Raw genomic sequence first — 17385 nt, 5'->3', positions numbered from 1 at the left:
TTGAATTTAATTTCCTTTGTTTTTTTTAAAGCACAAATCATATTACATAAGTAATATGGTTGCGTTCTATGAGCCCTCATCATTCACAAGAACAAAGTGTACTATAATAAGCAGGCCAGAAATGAACTTGTTTCAGCAGTTTTTCTCTAGTTTAATATATATGGAAAGGTCTCTTTCTTACTCCTATCTGAGATAACTAAAATTTAGGGGATGGATTAAACTACCCTGTTCTGCTAGTGGAAGCCAGTACAGGCTAGTGCAATAGGACACAGGGAAAGATTGTCCATTGGACTAAAGTATATGCTTTCATTGATGGAAATATGTTGAATTTCCATTCTATAACTCCTCCCTTCCATTTACTTCACTACGCAAACATGCGGAAATAACATGTGGACAATAACAGATCTACAAACAGTATATTCATGCATGATAAATTAGTAGCATCTACATACACACAAGCATTGCTTGTGTTGTTCACTTGTGTTAAATTAAATACACACAAGCAATAAAAGTAATGAACAAGTCGTAAAAAATAATCAACATTTTTAGGTGTCTTTACTTCCTGGGAAACCTTATATGATTGATCCCTCAGAAGCATCCCCTCATATCAGAGTTTCCTACTCTTTTGCTACTCCAGATGAAATGGACCGGGTAAGTGCAATCTACTCTCTTGTTGTCCAGAAAAAGGAATTACATGAGAAGCAAAATTCTATGATTCTAAATCCCATTGAACTCAATAGAACTTCCTCCTGAGTAGACATGTATGGGACTGCACCATCCTAAGTGAAGCAGTAGGCATGGAGTGGTAGATTAATTGCTGGATCCACAACCTTGCCAGGGGGCAAGGGTATGTGTGGGTGGGAGAAACAGTTGAATTGTCCATTTTTGCTGTGCCAACTCTCAGGCTGGTGCAGCAAAGGGGCCTGAGCTGGGCCCTTCTGAGGGAAATGGACCTGCTGTGGACCCAGTGGATTCATCTATGGCCCTGCTCTGCCCTTGCCTACAAAACTCCCATTTAAGGATTTAGGTTGTTAGCTACTGCCAGCAGGATTCAGCGAGCACAGCAGGGGCTGCTGTGGTGGTTTGCCCTGCAGCAGAGAGAAATCCCTGGCAACAGTGCAGATCGTGGATTTGAGTTGCTGCGTAACTGTGATGGCCAGTGCCAGTAAACATCTACAGAGACGAAACTCCTCTTGAGTTCAGTGTATGCATGTTAATTATATATAGGACTACAGCCAAATTGTTGCATCTTGGTTCCGGGGAAGGGAATGGGATTTTTTTGCATTTGATTTGACATTCTCTTTCTGTCAGAAGAAACAACTGAAACAGTTTTTATTGAAAATCATTAGTGCAAGTAAATAAGCCCCACTGGAAACATTAGAAAATTTACCAAACCCATTGGCTTGAATATTCCAGTTTAAGTGCAAATTGTTTTCTTTTTTATGTTGTGAATAAAAAGGAATAAGGGAACAAGGTGCATTTGACAAAAACGAAGAATAAATCACAGTTGGTTTCTGGATCGTTGCAAAAACTTTGATTTTCTCTTTCTGTATTAAAATAATTGTGGGTTTTCCAATACTCTCAGTCAGTCTCGTCTTAAGAATTTTAAATTACAATAAAAGTCTGATAATTTGCAAAGAAGTGGCATATATTTTACCCTCTCTTTATATGTGTAGTTAGTGTCAGTACAGTGGTACCTCGGGTTAAGAACTTAATTCGTTCCGGAGGTCCGTTCTTAACCTGAAACTGTTCTTAACCTGAGGTACCACTTTAGCTAATGGGGCCTCCCGCTGACCCGCGATTTCTGTTCCCATCCTGAGGTAAAGTTCTTAACCCAAGGTACTACTTCTAGGTTAGCGGAGTCTGTAACCTGAAGCATTTGTAACCTGAGGTACCATTGTATACTGGAGCAAATATACTGATTTTGTCAGATATAGGTACTGGTCATTTCAATGAAGCCAATCTTCAATGAAGCCAGATGAATGGGCTTTGTTTAACTACAGGAATATTAGTTAAATACTGTGAGCATTTTGGAAAGCATGTTCTTGCTCTTTTTTTTTTTTAGGGTTTCCAGATACTGGCTGAACTTATAAAGGAAGAAACTGCTTGATACTAATGGCGAACTAGCTTTTACCAAAATCTTCACTGGCTAATATTCAAAACTGTGCCTCTAATTTCACAGCATGAGCTGTTAAATAAATAATTGATTATACAGCAGCGTTTCATTATTTTAAATATTACGTATTTTTTGCTTTTGTTAAAAGCAAGCAAGCATTACTGTGGCCTATAATTTATTACAGTTAATATAATTGGGTGGTTACTTAAGGTAAAATTTCAAGCTCCTTTTTAGAGCATTATTCCAATGCTGCTTAATGCATTCTCAATAACATAACAAAACCCACATCATGAAATAGCAGAATTATCTATTTCCAGACTCAGCACCAGGGCTTGTCACCATGGGGCAGAAACCAATGACCCAAGCCCTCAGAAGGACTCATTGCTACAGCTCCCACAAGCCTAGTGGTTCTCTTAGCACAGAGCGAAGGAAAACCAGCAGCAGCCCAGAGCCGGAGCATGCCCAAGCGCCTCCTCTTGGCCCCAGACATAGATTTCCTCTAGGGGCATGGTAAGGGAATTTAAAAGGCAATTGCCAATGGCAGTGATTGCCAGCCCTGCCTTCTTGCTGCTGTACCTGACTAACCTGGAGCCAGCTTTGCCTTCTTCCAGCCAGGGAAAGGGACAGCTAAAATTTGGATTATCCACAGCAACATGCACAAGCTTACATAGTCACTGGAGAAATTTATTTTTACCGCAAACCTGGACAGTCTAGCATCCCTAGGAAAATTATAAGCCTTTGCGTTGACTCCCTCTAGTGGTCTCTCTCCTAAACATAGTAGCCACTAGATTATATGCATGACACCACAATTCCCAAGGTCATTTAACCATCAATCTCTCTTCATGGGGAACTCTGCAAATTGTAGCTCTGGGGTGGGGGGAATAAGTGTTGCCTAGCAACTCTTAGCATCCATAACAAGCTACAGGTCCTAGTCCCCTGTTTTTGTCTCTTCCTCTCCTTTTTGTCCAATACTAGTGTCTGCTGATAGTGTCTCATGGCTTTTCTCCTGTGGTCAGCACAGAAGGTGAATGCCTTTGCAGACATGTACAACTACTAAAGAGACTGAGATAACTTCCGCAAGATTAGACTTCCACCCAGGGTGTGTGAGGAGGATGGAGAACTTGGCTGGGAACTTGATAGGACTATGTGAGCACCGTATAACCTATGGGCACCATGTTGATGGACCAGGGCCCTGGCTGGGTATGAGGTAGCATCCTATATAATGGATGCAAGATTCCAAGCTTAATCCTTGGCATTGCCAGTTGAAAGGATCACAGACAGAAGATCATGTTGTAAACTGTTGTAGGGGACATTTTCCAGCGCAAGGAAAATCCATTTCATCGTAGAAAACCTTCCAAGGCTTGTATGCCAGTGTGGAGCAGGGCCAAAGGCGTAGCAAAAAGTGAAGCAATGGCTGTCACTCTTTATATCATGGGTTCCATTTTCAGCTATGCAGAAGCCAGAGACTTCTAGTCCCCCACCCACCCATCTCTCAATCCAGTTAAGCAAGCAGCTTCAACACAGTTCAAGGAAACTTTCCAGCCAAGAAAAACCACCCGAATGCAGAGTGAGGTTGATGAGGAACATGGCACACGGAGCCTCCTGAGGACCTGACAGAGTGGCCCGGAGGGATTCATTGGCTCATAGGGTAAAGGTTCCCTTTAACCCTGTCAAAATTATTGTTATGAGTTTGTGGGGTGCAAACCCCCTAAATTCCTGGGCCCAATAAAAGTTGGAATTAATCAAGGTTTGAGGAGCTAAATTGTGCCAAATCACTATGGTTGAAAATACAAGCCAAGCCAGCCTAGGAGAATGGAGCCTAGTGATGGCTGAGCTGTTAACCAAACAAAAAGTAGGCAGTTGGGCCATTGGAAGATTCAGTGCCAGACAGTCAAGTTGGAGAAGCCCCTCCCTGAGCCCTGGTTTTAGTTAATAAGGCAAAAGGCCAGCGTTAGTTTTTAGGATTGCAGTTTTTCCTGATGTGAGCAAGAGGGAAATCATTTGAGTCTGTTAGTGGTGACAGGAAGGAGCAGAGGTGGATTCAGGGCGGTGTAAATGGTTCAACCACACCGGGCGCTGAGCCTAGGGGGTGCCTCAGGGCGCTGCAACTATAACATAGTGAATTGAGCAGAATAGAAGGTGAGAGGTGGGGGCTCTGAACTTTGGCCTTCGCACAGAGCACTGCTGAGAAACCAGGACCCACAAAGGAGGCAGGTCAGAGCACAAGGGAGGCTGCCTGTTATATGCTGTAGAAAAGAGTCAGAGAGCATGGCAGCTTTCTGTTTTGGATTCAAGGCTGCTGCGCCTATAGGAGAAGCAAGAGACCAGCTTGAAGTACAATGCTGAGATAAATTCCCTGCCATTTCCTCTTAGCTCTATGGATTATTTTTTACCAAAGCCAAAAAGGGGAGCACACCCAGTCCCTTCAGAAGTTTAGAGAGGAAATCCCTAGTAAAGGTTTTATATACAGTATATTTTTTAAAATAAAAAAACCCCACTATTCCCAGTTACATCAAACTCCCACCAGGTGGCACCCGAACTTCATGAAATATTATCTATGATTGAAAAGTACAGGGTCAAGTAACTCCATAAATCTAATAGCTACCAGTATGATATCATCTTAAAAACACATTGAAGTTATTAATAATTTATTTTTGAGGTGGTGCATATAAGAATATATAACTACCATGATTCCTCTGCAATGTAAAACTGAAACCTTTTTAACCTTAAATATTAAGAACACTACTCCCCCAGCCAAAACCAAAACCGATACAATACAATTCGACTGTGGATGCTTTGGGGAGGAAGGGAGGAGATGTACTAGTTAGGTAGCAAAGACCTTTCCTCAAAACATATTGGGAATGTCGGCAATAAAACTCATCAGATTTTTTAAATAAATGTTTATTTCATCTGTCAATACATACAGAGCTGATTCACATGTGCAGATAGCGCATGAATTGTTTGGTGCCTAACAAGACATTACACGGAAGATCTGTGATTGGATCTGCCAGTGTGATTCTCTTTTTCTAAAAGCAGCCCCAGGGCGCTTAATTTGAATTGGAGTTACTAGCCATGGTGGCCGTGCTTTGCCTCCACAGCTGGAGGCAGTCAGGCTTCCAAATAGCAGCTTCTGGAAACCAGGGGAGTGGGAAGTGCTGGTGTGCTCAGGTCCTACTCCTCTGCGTCTTACCCATAGAGACTAGTGGCGCGGGGCACCAGGGTGCCAAGTTCTGGAGGGTGCCAGGGAAGAGGTGGAGGCTGGGTGCAGCGCCTCCCAGCATCAGCTTGCCACCCTCGCCCACCTCTGCCATGCTGCGCCAAAGCAGCACCGTACCTGAAGTCTCTGTCTGCCGTGGCCACTGCAGCACAAAGCAGCCAGCTGAGCCGGGAGGCACTGCATCCAGCCTCCGCCTCTTCCCCGCCAGAGGAGCCACCCTCCAGCCACTGCCTGCCTCCTCCAGCCCCGCTGGCAGTGCCATCCTCCCTAAAGAAAGGTGGACAACTCTGGGAAACAGGGAGGGGGAGCCAAAGGGAGCTTTGCACCACAGTGCCCGATATACTTAAGACGGCCCTGCGTTGCTATTCAGTGCAGGGTAAAAAACATACAGACACAACAGAGAAAGAAAAAACTGAACTCGACTTCCGGAGGCGGCGCGAAACAAGTAATGGCGGTCCTCTTCGCGCTGCGAAGAGGGGCTCCGCAGGAAAGGGTCGTTCGCTGCGGCAAAGCGACGACCCACTAAGAAAAACCACGAGCAGAGTGAGCTCGTGGCCGTGGGATCCGGCGGGCACCAAGAGCAACCCCCAAAACGAAGAAGGGACCCCGTAAGGGGCTCCGGAAGCGCGGAGGGGAAGCGGTGCTGTGGATTCATCGCTCTTTCTGCGGGAGTGAAGCCGCGCGGCTGTTACGGATGAGCGCCGACCTTTCTTCCTTCTACATTGGATTACAGACCAACTACTCGTGAGTAAGATCTACCTGAGATTGGATTACAAAATTTAAGAATTTGGCTGAAAGCGGGAGACGAGAAAAAGGAAGTCCGTCTCCCGATGGTGCTTAGTGATCAAAGGCAAAGGATTTGACAGGCTGGAAGCAGCACAGAAGGGCTTTAAACCAAGAGAAATCATACGCTTAGAGAAGCTGGAAACTGAAAGGCAAGTTATTTTTATTTCTTTGGGACTGATTCTATCTTTCTTTATGGGGACTTCCTCCTCTGCTAAACTTATTAAAAAATTCTAAAGACTTTAAAAACCCAAGCCCCGGACTTGCAGCGGGACAAAAGGCTGTTTTGCAGATACACTTACAAATCTGAAATGGATATTTAGAGGCATCACTGTTGGATACAATTTAACAACTGTACTTTGCACCTTTTAAGAGACTTGTGGCAACATTGTGAGAGCTCTGCTTGAGGGAAAAGGTCTTCTCCAAAGACTATTGTTAATTTACTTAATTGCAGGAACTTTAATGGCGACTGAAACTTTGTTTCTTCCTTCCTGAACTGCAACAGTACTCCCTCTAGTGGAGTTTGGGATTTACAATTTCCTGGGAACCAACTTTGCTGTGTCTCTCTGTGGTTTGGTTGTTTACTCCAAGGCCTGCCTTTCCCAGGAAATTTTTGACAGCCTGACCTTGAATCCAAAGACAGGTGGGGAATGAGCGACAGAGTAAAAACAAGAGCTGCGTCGAAGGCAGGGAAAGGCAAACTGACACAAACAACCCTATCTTCTCAGGGACGTAGATCTTCAGTCCCTGCCGTTTTGCAGACTGCACCTTCGCCAACAACTCTAGCTGAAGAAGCTGAACAATTAACAGGTGAGGATATGGCATCTGGAGGGTCTAACACTTTGTTAGAGGAAATGTTACAACAATTTGCAATTTTGAACAAAAAAGTGGATGACCAAACTGCAAAAATTGATTTAGCCACATCCTCAATTACCAAACTTTCAGAACAGGTGGCTAAGCACTCACAAGACATTGGAAATCTAAACGACGCAACATCTGAAAATCGAAAACTGGCGGAGGCTGCGAACCAAAAAGCAGAGGCCGCAGCAAAAGGAGTGGAGGAACTGAAAGGAGAGGTAAGACCCCTCCACAAACATATTACAGACCAGCAGGCTTACCTGTCTTTGGTGGAACTGCGAAACAAGGAAAATAACCTGAGATTACGCTCTATCCCAGAGATTGAGAAAGAGGACTTGATAGGTTTTCTAACAGCAGAATTCTCTAAATTCTGGGGTATTAATGAAGACACAGACTTTAAAATAACAACGGCATTTAGATTGGGAAGAGTTGTTGGAAAGGACAGGCCTAGAGACTGTTTGATCATCTTAAGGACTAAACAGGAGAGAGACAAGCTACTTGACCTACATTTTAACAAAGCACTTGTGATACAGGATAGAAGAGCACAAATCTACAAGGACATCCCTAAGCAATTATTGGATCTCAGATCTAACTATACTGACCTAGCTGGACTTTTGAGAGGTAACGGAATACCATACAGGTGGGAGTTTCCACAAGGCCTTTCATTCAAATACAAAGGAAAGAAGATAAAAATCAAAACGAAAGAGGATAGCCAGAAGTTCCTACACGACAACGGAGAAGACTTGCAGAAAGGAGCAGCAGCTATTTGGCCACCACCAGAGTCTGGGAAAGAGCCACCACCTTCGGACCCGGACAAAAAAGAAGACACCCAATAAAGAGTAACAACAGAGCGATACAGGATGTCTCTGCAGCTGTATAGTTGGAACATTAATGGCGCGAATTCCCCAGAAAAACGCAAAAGGATCTTCCATATTCTAAAGAAAGAAAATTTGGATATAATCTGTTTGCAAGAAACTCATGTGACCAGGTTACACAGGAAGGTGTTAATAAATAAAAGACTAGGCCAAGAATTTATTTCATCAGACAGAGTTAAAAAGAGAGGCGTGGTGATCTACGCCAAGGAGAACCTTTCACCAAAATTCTTGTTCAAAGATGAACAAGGAAGAATCCTGGCTATCGAAATATCGACCCAAGGAGAGAAAATATTGATATTAGGAATCTACGCACCAAATGAGGGGAAATCAGAATTTTACAAGAAGCTGCATGAGACATTACTGGACTATCTGGACTACTCTAACATCATTATGATGGGAGATATGAATGGGGTTGTCTCTACTTTTATGGATAAGTCACAGAACCAGAATTTGACCAAAGATGGAAGACTACCAAAAACCTTTTTCGAATTAACTGACAATATGGATTTAATTGATTTATGGAGGACGAGAAACCCCCTTGGTAAAGAAGGAACTTTCTTTTCTGAGGCCCATCTGTCATGGACAAGAATCGACCAAATTTGGACAACTAGAGGGCTGGCACCTAAGACTACAAAAATAGAAATCTGCCCAAAGACATGCTCCGACCATAACGCTTTGAAAATGGAAATGAGACTAACCACTGCCGATTCCTTCAGATGGAAAATGAATGACAACTTATTAAGAGATCAAGAGATTGTAAAGAAGGCCCAAAAAGCTTTAAAGGACTATCTTGAAATTAATTTGAATACCTCGGTGGAAAAAAGAATAATCTGGGACGCGAGTAAAGCTGTTATGAGAGGGTTTCTGATACAACAGAATACGATCAAGAAAAAGTTCTGGAATGGTAAAAAGGATAAGATATTGGAGAAGATAAGGGATGGTGAGAAAAAATTAAGATTAAACCCAAAATCAAAGGAGACTTTAAGAGAAATTAAATTCCACCAGTCACAATATGCGAAACTGATTAATCAAGAAGTGGAATGGAAGATTAAACAAATGAAACAAAGATCCTTTGAGTCGGCGAATAAATGTGGGAAACTGCTAGCTTGGCAGTTGAAAAAGAGACAAAAATTAAATTATGTTACCAATCTAGAAGTTGAAGGAAAGAACATTCAGAAACCGGGAGAAATTAGAAAGTGTTTCCAGAAATATTTAAAAAAATTGTATACACAAGGATCCGAGGATGCGACTGAGATAGAACAATTTTTGAAAGAAAACGGCCTTCCAGAATTATCACAAGAAAAGAGATCAATCTTGAACTGTAAAATAACACAACAGGAAATTGAGGATGCCATTCAGAATATGCAGCTAGGCAAATCTCCAGGCCCTGATGGACTCACCTCCAAATATTATAAGACTTTAAAAGACTACTTGATACAACCATTAATGGAGGTTTGTAACCAGATTATGGGGGGAGGGAGGGCACCAGATACGTGGAAAGAAGCATTCATCACATTGATACCTAAAGTGGAAACTGAAAAGACTCAACTTAAGAACTACCGACCCATCTCACTCCTAAATGTGGATTATAAAATATTTGCGGATGTTTTAGCAAATAGATTTAAAAAAGTATTAAATGAAGTAATTCATAAGGACCAAGCAGGCTTTCTCCCAGGCAGACATTTGTTTGACAACACTAGGAACATTATCGATATTTTGGAACTTTTACAAACAAATATTAATACCAAAGCAGTGTTAATTTTTATTGATGCGGAGAAGGCCTTTGACAACATTTCTTGGAAATTTATGAAGAAAAACTTGGAAGGGATGGGAGTGGGAAGGGGGTTTGAGAATGGAATAGAGGCAATCTATTCAGAACAAAAAGCTAAGTTGATAGTGAACAATGTGGTGACAGAAGAACTTCATATTGAAAAAGGAACACGCCAGGGGTGCCCCCTATCCCCTCTGTTGTTTATTTCGGTTCTGGAGGTTTTGCTGAATATGATAAGGGAGGATCGGCAGGTACAGGGAATACGGGTCGGAGCGAAACAATATAAACTGAAAGCATTCGCAGATGACTTGGTTTTAACATTACAGGAGCCAGAACCTAGTACAAAAAGAGTTTTGGAATTGATTCAGAAATTTGGTCGGGTGGCGGGTTTTAAGTTGAACAAACAAAAAACCAAGGTGTTAGGGAAAAATTTGACGGCTATTGAAACAGAGGGGTTCCAGAGGGAAACGGAACTAAACATTGTTAAAAAAGTGAAATACCTGGGGGTCAATCTGTCTTCTAAGAATTTGAATCTATTCAAAGATAATTATGAAAAATGTTGGTCAGAGGTTAAAAAAGACTTTGAAATTTGGTCAAGACTGAAATTATCCTTGTTAGGCCGAATTGCAGTTATAAAAATGAACGTTTTGCCAAAAATGTTGTTTCTGTTTCAAGCCTTGCAGGTCGTGGACAGAGTGGAATGTTTTGGAAAGTGGCAGAGGGATATCTCTAGGTTCGTCTGGCAGGGCAAAAAGCCCCGAATAAAGTTTAAAATACTAACTGATGCAAAGGAGAGAGGGGGGTTTGCCCTGCCGGACTTAAGGTTATATTATGAAGCTGCGGCCTTCTGCTGGATGAAGGATTGGATCTTATTGGAAAACACTGATGTCCTAGATCTGGAAGGCTTTAACAATTCGTTAGGTTGGCATGCGTATTTGTGGTATGACAAGGGGAAAACATATGGAATGTTCAAAAACCATATTGTCAGGAAAGCAATATATATGGTCTGGAAAAAATACAAAGACTTATTGGAAAGTAAAACTCCGAGGTGGATCTCACCAATAGAGGCCAAAGCTCGGAAAACAGCCAATATGGAGGCACACTGGCCAAAATATTGGGAAATAATAGAAAACGTTGGAGGTAATTGGAAGTTGCAGAGCTTTGAAAAACTAAAGGATAAGGTGCAAAATTGGCTACACTATGCCCAAATTAATGAGGTTTTTAAGCTAGATAAAAAGGTAGGATTCCAGGTGGAAAAATCGAAACTTGAGACAGAGTTGCTAGAACCAAAGACCAAGGTATTATCGAGAATGTACAACTTGCTGCTTAAATGGAACACTCAGGATGAGACAGTTAAGTCAGCCATGATAAAATGGGCTCAAGACATTGGTTACAATATTATGTCCGAAGACTGGGAAAGGTTATGGACCACCGGTATGAAATTTACGGCATGTAGTGCCTTGAAAGAAAACATTATGAAAATGGTATACAGGTGGTACATGACCCCAGTCAAACTCGCTAAGATATACCATTTGTCTGATAATAAATGTTGGAAATGTAAGGAGGCTGAAGGGACATTCTTTCACCTCTGGTGGACTTGTCCAAGATTGAAGGCCTTTTGGGAAATGATTTATAACGAGTTAAAAAAGGTGTTTAAGTACACCTTCCCCAAGAAACCAGAGGCCTTCCTTCTGGGTATTGTCGGCCAGAAGGTGTTAAAAAAGGATAGAACTTTTTTTATGTATGCTACAACAGCAGCAAGAATTCTTATTGCTAAGCATTGGAAGACCCAAGATTTGCCCACACTGGAGGACTGGCAGACGCAATTGATGAACTACATGGAACTGGCCGAGATGACTGCAAGGATCCGAGACATGGGAGAAGAGGCAATGGAGGAGGACTGGAAAAAATTTAAAGACTATTTGCAGAAGTATTATAAGTTGTATGAAACATAAGACGTCGTATGGTTGGGAACGTTAGCCCCAGCAATGAAATTTTATTATCTATGAAACTGACAATATTCATGAAAGAATCAAAGTTTAAACGGGTAAAAAGGATATTATGTTATATTTTTAGAGTAATTGGAGAATAAGAGATTTAAACTTAAATTGCAACTGAAAATGTAAAGAAACACATGAAATAAGGGTATAATTTGCTGGCAAATTTTGTTGTCGGGAATGCACTCATGTGGGAGATGTGGGGAAGTCCAAAGGAAATTTGAAATAAGTTGTTGAAATGGTTGAGATTTTCTGTTTTTTCTTCCTTTTTGTCTTTAGCTCTGTCTTTCTTTTTGTTTTCTCTGTAATCTGGAAAAAATGTAATAAAAATTATTATAAAAAAAAAAAGAAAAAACTGAACTCATGTCCACTGGTTTCCTGGGACTCTCAATTTCATGCTTGGATATTTTTTTTTTAAAAAAAAATGTTTTTGGAAAGCATTGACCCAACCCCTTTTCCTCACTCTGTGGTCTACTGCCTATATAATGTGTGCAACTTGCATCTCTCTCCCAGCCACTGAATTGAGTAGCACTGGGAACAGAGCAGTCACTTAGTGCCATGTGCACCTTGGAATGCCTATTGATGTGCAACCAACTGCAATTTTTATTCTTTCATTTAAACCACAGCTGCTTTAGAAGAAAGGTAGTATTATTACTGAAGAGGGAAGAACAGCACATTCTCTGAAAGTTACTTATAATCCTATTTCTGTTAAGACATCCAGATATAGGAGAGATTTCTGCATGGAGTCATGGCTGATGCAGCAGCTTAGCTTCTCCCACTCCCACTGACAATCTCCTGGATGTCTACATATGGAGGCATAGATGTTTATTTATTTAATAAAATTTATGCACTGCTTGATTGTAAAAAATACACCTCAAAGCAGTTTACAAAAAGGTAAAACAATAAAGCCAAGAAAAAAATACAACCATACTTAAAACCAGTGCTTTTTTTCTGGAAAAAAAATGTTTAGGGGTACTCTCATTTTCCTACTCATATTGAAATACTGCCCCTCAGTGTGGCCAAACTTAGATTCACAAAATGTTATGGGGTATGCGTCCCCCTGCATCCCCCCAGAAAAAAGCACTGCTTAAAACTATCCAAAAAATACTGAAAACACAAGTTAAATACAGGTTAACATTATCTCAACTTTCTAAGCATCTGGGTAGCCTTTAAAAAGGTACCCCTGCCCGTACGGGCCAGTCTTGACAGACTCTAGGGTTGTGCGCCCATCTCACTCAAGAGGCCGGGGGCCAGCGCTGTCCGGAGACACTTCCGGGTCACGTGGCCAGCGTGACATCGCTGCTCTGGTGAGCCAGAGCCACCACACGGAAACGCCGTTTACCTTCCCGCTAGTAAGCGGTCCCTATTTATCTACTTGCATCCGAGGGTGCTTTCGAACTGCTAGGTTGGCAGGCGCTGGGACCGAACAACGGGAGCGCACCCCGCCGCGGGGATTCGAACCGCCGACCTTTCGATTGGCAAGCCCTAAGTGCTGAGGCTTTTACCCACAGCGCCACCCGTGTCCCTTTAGCTTTAGTCCGTAGCCTTTAGCTGATACCAAAAAGAGTCCAGTGATAGCTTCTTGGTCAGGGAGGGAGTTCCAAAGTGCAGGTGCCGCCACAGTAAACAATTGAGTTTTTACAAATGTGCAACAAGTATAATTTGGCACCTGCAGTAGTGCCTGTTCTTCCAAGTGGTTGAGTGGGCACTCTGTTACCTTCATCAGTGCATGGTGGGAGATGTGATGGAAGGTCTGGAGCAATATTCTTCAACCTTGAGTCCCCAGATGTTGTTGTGACTACATATTGAATAATCCCTGATCGTTGGCTAAGATGACTGGAGATGATGGGGATATGACTGGTTCGGAGGACACTTCAGCCTCAAAGCTTAACAAGAAAATGGCTGGCTGACTCCAAAAAGTATGGAACCTACACAGGAAACTCTTGACTCCATCCACATGTGACTAAGTTCAGTGCCATTGAGTGACTTAACCATCAAGTGACTTAATGACGGTACCCACAGTGGAGATTGCTAGGAAGGACACCCTTCCTGCAAAATGCATACTTACCCTGTGTCCTTGTCCTTGAGGGTCACTGCTGCCAGAAGTCACATGGGGCTTACAGGCTCTAGCTGCGGATTGCTGTGGTGTTGCACGCATAGATCTACTAACAGCAAGTCTGCCACAGGGGGTGCACAAGGGTGAGTCTACTAGGTAACATTTAGCTGTGGGGGGCGGGTCACACCTGGACCCAGCTTTGGCCTTGCCACATGTCGTACCCATGAGCTGTGTTCTGAGCCAGTGAGAAGTGGCTTTCCATTGCATTCTAACGGGGATGTTTCCATCGGCCACGTGTTTTAGAATCATACCATTAAGGCATTGTGGACATAGAGTGAAAGCAGGATTCTGATTAACCTCCACTTGTGTCCTGCCATATTTCCATTCTACTCTTGTTCCTCCTTTTTTGCACTGAATACCCACCAGCACAAGAGTATTGCTATGACGGCATGGCTTCTCTCTCACTAGATCAGCATTGTACTCTACCAGCAAAAGCTGGTTTATGAATTTTCCTATTCAGCCCAGCAGGCAAAACTCAAGGAGTGGAACACTCTGCTAGTTTTATATTATTGTTGGTATAAAAGAGAATTTTAGAAAGTAGCCCCTTGGAGAATTTTAGTCGAAAGGCAAGGGATGAATATTTTAAATAAATAAATGATAGGCAGATTTCTCTTTCCAGGATTCTTTTGGTTTGGTTTTGTTAAACAGGTACATAATGCTGATATCAAAGGCTGGAGGAAATATTTTCTTCCAGTATTCTTTTGACATGTGCAAGTCTACACATTTCATCTCTTTGTCACACTCATGAATAATTTGGCTGTTTTCCCTCATGACCCAAATCCTGAATCTTTTGAAGGTTAAATATCATGCACTGCACCTCACTCTCTAGCTCTTGTGTAGCTCATTGTCACATTTTGCATCCTGTTCTTCTACATGCATTACAGACAAGAAGAAGTTGTTTTCATTGAGGTGCTATAATTCATATTATGCTGGTCCTGCAATGAATGGAATGCAATCAGATTGAAAAGCAATTTATCTGTGAATATTTTTAAATGAAGTTTACTTGGTTGGTGAACAGCAGACCACTAAGAGGCAACAAAAACAAATTGAAGAAATAAGGGGGGGGGGTAAAGCTAATTATACTGTTAAAATGACAACGATTTCTCCTGCTTCTTATTTATATAATTCATTTCCATAGACTCTGTTTGCTTGTTTGTTTGTTTCTGATATACCGTATTTTTTGCTCTATAAGACTCACTTTTTCCCTCCTAAGAAGTAAGGGGAAATGTGTGTGCTTCTTATGGAGCGAATGCAGGCTGCGCAGCTATCCCAGAAGCCAGAACAGCAAGAGGGGTTGCTGCTTTCACTGCGCAGCGATCCCTCTTGCTGTTCTGGCTTCTGAGATTCAGAATATTTTTTTCTTGTTTTCCTCCTCCAAAAACTAGGTGCGTCTTGTGGTCTGGTGCGTCTTACAGAGCGAAAAATACGGTAACTCATTCCCCATCCAAATGGCAAAAGAATGCACTCATGCCTTCTGAATGGTATCTGCAATTGTAAGCAAGACGGTGCCCTCCTGATTTGTGATCATACTGCAATTCCCATGAACCCCAGGCTGTCTAGCCAATGGTCAGCGACGATGGGAACTGTAGTCCAACAACGCTTGGAGAGGATGTATCTATCATTCCCTCTATTTCCAAAGTTTAGAGATAAGTGTAGATCCCTATGTAACCACACACGCACAAGAGGTGTACACTTTAATGATGGGGATGAGCTGCTTCAAAGAAAAGCATCGTAATAATATTTGAGATACTGCACGCCCATTTGATCTAGGGTAATACGTGGTTTTAGCTGCCACATTTCACTCTGGTAGCAAAATCTTTCAATAAACATTGCAATTTTCTAATATTCACTATGGGGATTTACACCAGAACCTAAAGAGGTCTAGAAACTTCAGAAGGATTGGCATTCTGACAGCAGCAATTTCCCTGAGCCATCTAAAATTAAGGTGGCTCCAGTTTTGAAGCTCCTTTAAAACTCTAGTTTCTATGCCACACTTGGCAGACGTTGCACACCTACCCACCTCTTATCACAACCTCCAAGTATCTAAAGCTGGTGAAGCATGGAGAAAACCTGATTCAGCAAAAACCTGCACTTTTTCATTGGGTGGCACATTGACAGGTAATATAACAGACTTGGCACAATTGATTTCAAGTCCAACTACCTGGCAGAACTGTTCTAAGATTGCTTGCAGATGGAGGAGGAAGGGTATTGCAACATCAGTAACGTATCGTCTGCAAAGAAGTTTGGTTTATCTTCCACCTTCTTGACTTTGACTCCCCTTATTACTTCTCTAGCCTTTATCATTTTAGCCAGAACCTCGATCACCACAGCAAAGACAGTGACAGTGGCCACTCCTGTTTAGTACCTACACAATTTCAGAAGACAGAGATGAAGGCCTCCAAGCAGGCATTTAAAATATATTAATTAGCAGTTAAATTACCAGCTCGGCACAAAGGTAATTTACTACTATACAGCAGGTGCTTTTTAAAAGTCCTTTTTCCTTCTTTGGGTAATTGAGGGAATTCCCAATTTGTTGCAAATATATATATATATATTTGGACAGAATCCCAGGAAATCCAAATAAATCCCAGTAGCTCTTCAGAAAGACTTAATTGATTCCTATTGGGTACCAGTCATTTAAAACAGACACAGACATCTGTGTGCTGTGAAGGCAGCAGTCTTTACCCCAGCCGGGGGGGGGGGGGGACCCGGCAACAAATAGGCAGTTGTATTTAAAGGCAGCCTGCTGAATAGTAACCAAACAACAACCATCCCTTTTCGAAGCTTTTGCAGGGGAGCCCTACGGTCCAGATACGAATTGTGCAGCGTTATCCCTTGTCATTGCACGTTGCTGGGCGGAGATCTGCCATTTTCCTCCATCCCCCGTCCCAAGGTTACCTACAGGAGAAGGGGAGTGTTCCCTAGTGGCTAAGCCTCTCTCCGCCCCCCCTCCGCCCCCGGTGCCCCCTCTAGGTTCTGCGAGCGACCTTCGGCGGCTACGGAGAGGAGGGAGGAGGAGGATAGTCGCATTTTCACAGCAGCAGCCTTGGCTCGACCTCGAGCATGCTCAGTGGCGCTCTGACCTACTTATGCATGCCGAAGCCGGGGAGTTCTGGGGCTGCCGCTTTCACTGCGCGAGGGAGCCGGCGACGGCGCTGCGGCTTTCGGGGGAGGCGCGCAGGGCGCGCGCGCGCGCGTGGAATGCTGCAGCGTCCCGACGTTCCACGGTGGAACCTTCGTGGACACGCCGGCGTTCCAAAATCGAACGCGTCGCCCGGCAAGCTGCTCGAGGCGCAGCGGCGGAGCTCGTAAGAAGGGTTGCGGTCCAGAAGCCGGGACTGCAGGAAGGAAGCCGCCGCTGCGAGCACTCCTGTATCCCATTCCCTTTGCCGTATCGCCGGGCGCAGTGGCGGCGAGTAACGTCGGGACGGTGATTTTAAGGTAAAAAAAGAGAGAGGAAGAAAAGTGGGGTGGGATGGGGAGCGATCGCCTTTCCAGCTACGCTGACGCTTACTAGCGAAGTGAGGTGGGGGTGGTTGGAGAGAGAGAGAGAGAGAGAGGTGATGTTTTCAGGAGAATGACGGCTCTGGTCGCTCTGTTTGTTGCAACTTGTAGGAGTGTGGCGCCCGAAACAGGTTTTGATGGGGATGAT

The 17385-nt window shown here is 43.1% G+C and overlaps 1 protein-coding gene across 1 annotated transcript in view; it reads left to right on the top strand.

Moving 5' to 3' along the window:
- AADAT (aminoadipate aminotransferase) overlaps positions 1 to 17385 on the top strand; it is an 86942-nt gene that overhangs the window by 54012 nt on the left and 15545 nt on the right. The window contains exon 28 of the mRNA XM_082238485.1: positions 550 to 651. Coding sequence (XP_082094611.1) covers positions 550 to 651 — 102 coding nt within the window. The remainder of the gene's footprint in view (positions 1 to 549; positions 652 to 17385) is intronic.

Source organism: Podarcis vaucheri (assembly GCF_965113315.1).
Source record: "Podarcis vaucheri genome assembly, chromosome: 9".
NCBI lineage: Eukaryota > Metazoa > Chordata > Lepidosauria > Squamata > Lacertidae > Podarcis > Podarcis vaucheri.
The sequence above is the reverse complement of the archived record's forward strand: the minus strand, read 5'-3'. Positions and strand labels throughout refer to the sequence as shown.